Raw genomic sequence first — 5,579 nt, 5'->3', positions numbered from 1 at the left:
TGGAGGTCATTAAATTCTAAGAACAGGTTCGCACGAACCGGTGCGAACCGGCTGAATCCCACCACTGTTGCTAACTATACTATAGACTCTATATTACTATATCGTTGCCTAAACCAGAATTGTTATATTGTCACCATAATTTCTTTATAGATGATTTTGAATTGAGGTTTTCTTAGTAAAATATTTAACTTGGAAACATTAATTTACGACGACTGCTTGTCACGTGATGGAGGTGTGTCATATTTCTTACTTAGTGTTGTACCTGATGATGACAAAACCTTGTCGAAACGTTGTACATTTGCTGTCATGTTAAACTTATATTAAAGTTTTTCTTCATTACCCATTTAAGCCGTCTCCAGCCATTATTAGTCTCAAAGTGGGTTCCTCGTCATCGAATTAGTGTTGTATCTTTCTCCTATCTCAGCCAGATAGACGCTGTGCTGACATTGTTAGCAAAATATAGCGTCCATAGCGGGAAACAAAGCGAGAAACGTAAACAAACACACGCGAGTAACATCACTGTAAAACTACTGTAAATATCTCCGTGGTATATGCCATGTATAACATTACTTTGTTATTACAAAAATCATCCAGTTTCGCGGTTTTTATTTTATTCATAACTCGGCTAAAACTGTTTATATAACTAACTGAAAGGAAGGTAACCAATCTTATCGGTTATTTGAATAATGAACAAAACGTTACTCACTTATCTTTTTATACATTTGGTTGCTTAGTATGTAGTTTACTAGGGCCTTCACTATACGAGATCAACAACACTTTTTGTTGTATAATACAGTAAATTATGCACACACATTTAAGATGTTTAAGAAAAACACAAAACTAAACGAAATGTAAGCATTAGCTAAGAAGGTAAACTACTTTTTCAATAATACATTTATTAAAGTCTTCATAATTAAATCATTTGGCTAAAAATCATCAAACTAATCTAAATGTTATAAGAACACGAGGGCGTGATTTGTGTACGCATTTACACGTGTTTCAAAACATGTAGTTAACTATTAAGATATCTGCTAATGGAATTGTTGTGTGATCTATTCACAACAGCTTCTTTGTTGTTGTTATCAAATCCAGTTCTTCCTAACCTGTTGCTAAGTAACAGTAATGTTTCCAAATATAGTAGGCCTAAGGGAAAGGTCTATGTCAGTTGATAGCCTACCGCTAGTAAATGTTAGGGACTGGCATGGCCTGGTAGCTAAGGTGCTCGATTCACAATCTGAGGGTCGCGGGTTCGGATCCTCGTCACCAAACGTGCTCGCCTTTTCAGTCTTGGGGCGTTATAATGTTTTAGCCCCCCAGTGGCACAGCGGTATGTCTGCGGTCTCACACCGTTAGAAACCGGGTTTCGAAACCCGTGGTGGGTAGAGCACAGATAGCCCATTGTGTAGCTTTGTGCTTAATTCCAAACAAACAAGTAAATTTTATTTCCAAAACACTGAATTAAGGAATTGTTATTTTCGCTTGGACCCGACTTCAATTTTCAATTGTGAAAAGAAACTCCCAGGACAACGAAACTCCATAGATTAAACAAACTCCTCAACTTCTATCCGCGATGAAACGATATGCTTTTCGCGCCAAAATAAGGTACGAGTCGAGAGTTAGAACTTCGAAAACTAACTTCGAGTTTCATACATTTATAAAGCGAGAAAACTCCTTCAAAAAGATGGAACTGTAGTGAAACACATAGATAAGCTTCCACAAAATATGATTGTTGCAAACCCATTTGGCCTGGTATGGCCTGACGATTAGGGCGCTCTACTCGCAATCTGCAGGTCACAGGTTCGAATACCACCACCAAACATGCTTGCTCTTTCAGTCGTGGGGACGTTTTAATGTACGGTCAATCCAACTATTCGTTGATAAAGGGTAGCCCAAGAGTTGACGGTCAGGGTTGTAGACTAGTTGCCTTCCCTCTAGTATATCCCTGCTGAATTAGGGACGGCTAGCAAAGGTAGCTCTTGAGTAGCTTTGCGCGAAATTCAACAATAAAAACATTTTTGCTGTAAGTTTGTTTGTTTGTTTATTTGGAATTAAGCACAAAGCTACACAATGGGCTATCTGTGCTCTGCCCACCACGGGTATCGAAACCCGGTTTCTAGCATTGTAAGTCCGCAGACATACCGCTGTGCCACTGGGGGGGGGGGGGCTTTGCTGTAAGTATGCATACATATTCAGAATTGTTAAACATTCCCTTACGTTATTGACCTGGCGATGTTAGATGTGAACATCACGTTGTATCCTATTCGCAGATGACCAACTAACTGTAAGCAGTGTAGTAGAAATATTTTGCCACTTACCAGTTTTGATACTAAAGGGTTACGCGAAAATTTAGTGTTAGAGATTCAGTTCTATGAATTCTTGTTTGTCAGGTTTATGTCGTGGTTAACCCTTCTAATGCACAGAGTTACATTCTTCTTTCGTCCTGACACAATCCAGGAAGGTAACGCGGCCTGGAGGGTTTCAAGTTTTGCATGACATAGTTTTACGACTGTATTAACTTCTACCTGTAGAACTCGTTTTCTATATTCGAACGCCTTTGTTGAGTTTATAACCGTACAGCTAAGATGATACCGTTATCGGTCGTTTCGCTTGCATAGATTATTATTTACAGGACAAAGCTATGATTGTCCAATTCCACTATCAAGACTGTAGACTTTTCGAATCAAACCCGATTCATCGTTATGCTGGATAAAGTAAGTGATCAGATAGTTTAGAATACATAACGATGAAAAGAATGATAAGTCGTTCTAACATATAGTTTTAAAGAAGGGGATATTCCAGTTGACGCTAAGCCTTTTCACATCTGGAATAAAAGGAAAGCGAGAATAACAAAATGTTTACAAACAATACAGTCATTCATTATGTGAGTTAATTTTACATTCCAAATGTTTACAAACAATACAGTCATTCATTATGTGAGTTAGTTTTACATTCCAAATGTTTACAAACAATACAGTCATTATGTGAGTTAATTCTATATTTCAACACACATTTTAGTGCTAAAATAATGTTTTTTACCACTCAGATAAACTGTATTAAGTAACTTGCACAAATACCATATGGTGGTTTTTATACAGCGTAATTCCCAACATTTTATTTTTATTTATTATAATACATAAACCAAAATTTAAGAGATGCCAAAGGTTTGGTAGATAGCTTCTTACGTCCGATTTTTTCAAGTGAAACATAAATATTATAGTCTAAGTAACTACCACTAGAAGGCTCTAGGATCAAGTGTTAAGTAGGACGCATAAAAATTTTCGAACTGAATCAGCAAAGTCTTATTATTATTATTTTCTAATTTAGTCAGACGCGGGAGGTAGATTATTATTTTTTAATAGAATGTGCTTATAAACTGTTAAAGGTACTATAACAAATATAAAAACTAGGATTTAGCTGATTTTTATAAGAATTTTAACAAATCGCTTAACGTCAATTCTCTAGGGTGGTATGGCGACAAATATCTGCAGAAGACTTTCATTATTTACACACAAATCTCTTCCGAATACAAACTTTCATTATTTACACACAAATCTCTTCCCAATACAAAACTTTCATTATTTCTACACAAATCTCTTCCCAATACAAACTTACAGTATTTACACACAAATCTTTTCCCAATACAAACTTACATTATTTACACACAAATCTCTTCCAAATACAAACTTACATTATTTACACACAAATCTCTTCCGAATGCAAAACTTACATTATTTACACACAAATCTCTTCCCAATACAAACTTACATTATTTACACACAAATCTCTTCCCAATACAAACTTACATTATTTACACACAAATCTCTTCCCAATACAAACTTACAGTATTTACACACAAATCTCTTCCCAATACAAAACTTTCATTATTTACACACAAATCTCTTCCCAATGCACGTGGACACATATTCCAATAACCTTTCCTGCCTATTTTGTCGTAAGGTGTTTCATGTTGTCCACACAGGTAACACTAGGAATAAAATAAATACAATGATTTTCCTGGGGACTTCAAAAAAAAAGAAAAAAAGAGTTGATAGTAGTTAGAACAGATCAATTGGATATATTCTTTGTTCATTTTTGTGTATTTCACTAGGAAGACCTGGCAGTGTTCCATGGAACGTCTTTGCAACGTAAAGCGGAAGGAGTTCTTGCTAACCAGTTACTGTGCGTTTTTCTTCTCATTGTTGACGTTGGAAAGAGTGTCTTGAGCTATGCGGTGGTATACCACAATGGAGGTCAGTATCCTTTGCCGCAGACGGTAATAATCACGGTTATCGAAGCTCTGAAATGTCTGACGGTCACACTTATCCACCTAGTCAAAACCAAGTCTTTGTGGAATCTTCAACCATCTTTGCTCTTCCTGTTTCCATCTTTGGTTTATGCTGTCACCAATAATATTTTTTTCTACGCCTTGACCTACGTAACACCAGCTGTGTGGATAGTATTGATTCAGGGCAAAGTCATTTGCACGCTCATCATCTACAGGTCAGTTTCTCGTGATTATTAAATACGGAATAGCTTATTTCGTATTTTATTGAACTCTATAGTTTTTAATAATCATTCAACCCATTTCAGAAAGGAAATCATATATTTCTCCCTATAACGTCCACTGTTAACTTCTTCCTTCTGTTATTAATTTAGAATAAGTGCCAAGTAATACTGAATGTTTGAAACATTATTAAATAGAGGAATATTATCGAGCGCAGCCGAAAAATAATTGTAATAAAAAAATAAAGAAGAGCAAACTTACACTGTTTTAAACATACCCCTATCCAAGACAAACTTACACAATTTTAAACATACCCTATCAAAGACAAACTTACACTATTTTAAACATACCCATATCAGAGATAAACTTACACTGTTTTAAACATACCCTATCAGAGACAAAATTACACTGTTTCAAACATACCCCTATCAGAGACAAACTTATACTGTTTTAAACATACCCCTATCCGAGACAAACTTACACAATTTTAAACATACCCTATCAAAGACAAACTTACACAATTTTAAACATACCCTATCAAAGACAAACTTACACTATTTTAAACATACCCATATCAGAGATAAACTTACACATAAAACAATGTAAGTATGTCTCTGATAGAGGTATGTATAAAACAGTGTAAGTTTATCTCTGATATGGGTATGTTTAAAATAGTGTAAGTTTGTCTTTGATAGGGTATGTTTAAAATTGTGTAAGTTTGCCTCGGATAGGGGTATGTTTAAAACAGTATAAGTTTGTCTCTGATAGGGGTATGTATAAAACAACATACCCATATCAGAGATAAACTTACACTGTTTTATACATACCTCTATCAGAGACATACTTACATTGTTTTAAATATACCCCTATCAGATTCTTTAGCGATAGAATACAAAGAAAAATAGAATGAATTATTTTTTTACAAGTAATGAATGAAGACAAGTGGATGAGTGATGTCAAATGACAGTTTTATATTTTTAGGACATTCATCGATTTGTAATGTCATTCTAAAAACGTTATTCCTTTCAGTTATTAGGCCCGGCATGGCCAAGTGGTTAGGGGGCGCTCGATTCGC

At 35.4% G+C, this 5,579-nt stretch overlaps 1 protein-coding gene across 1 annotated transcript in view; it reads left to right on the top strand.

Moving 5' to 3' along the window:
- Window positions 1-2,550: 2,550 nt before the first annotated feature.
- Window positions 2,551-5,579, top strand: part of LOC106458811 (CMP-sialic acid transporter 1-like) — a 21,980-nt gene continuing 18,951 nt past the window's right edge. Inside the window, exons 1-2 of the mRNA XM_013918360.1 lie at window positions 2,551-2,711; window positions 4,109-4,500. Coding sequence (XP_013773814.1) covers window positions 2,700-2,711; window positions 4,109-4,500 — 404 coding nt within the window. The 5' untranslated portion in view covers window positions 2,551-2,699. The remainder of the gene's footprint in view (window positions 2,712-4,108; window positions 4,501-5,579) is intronic.

The sequence above is a fragment of the Limulus polyphemus genome, unplaced genomic scaffold (genome assembly GCF_000517525.1).
Source record: "Limulus polyphemus unplaced genomic scaffold, Limulus_polyphemus-2.1.2 Scaffold519, whole genome shotgun sequence".
Taxonomy (NCBI): Eukaryota; Metazoa; Arthropoda; class Merostomata; order Xiphosura; family Limulidae; genus Limulus; species Limulus polyphemus.
The sequence above is the reverse complement of the archived record's forward strand: the minus strand, read 5'-3'. Positions and strand labels throughout refer to the sequence as shown.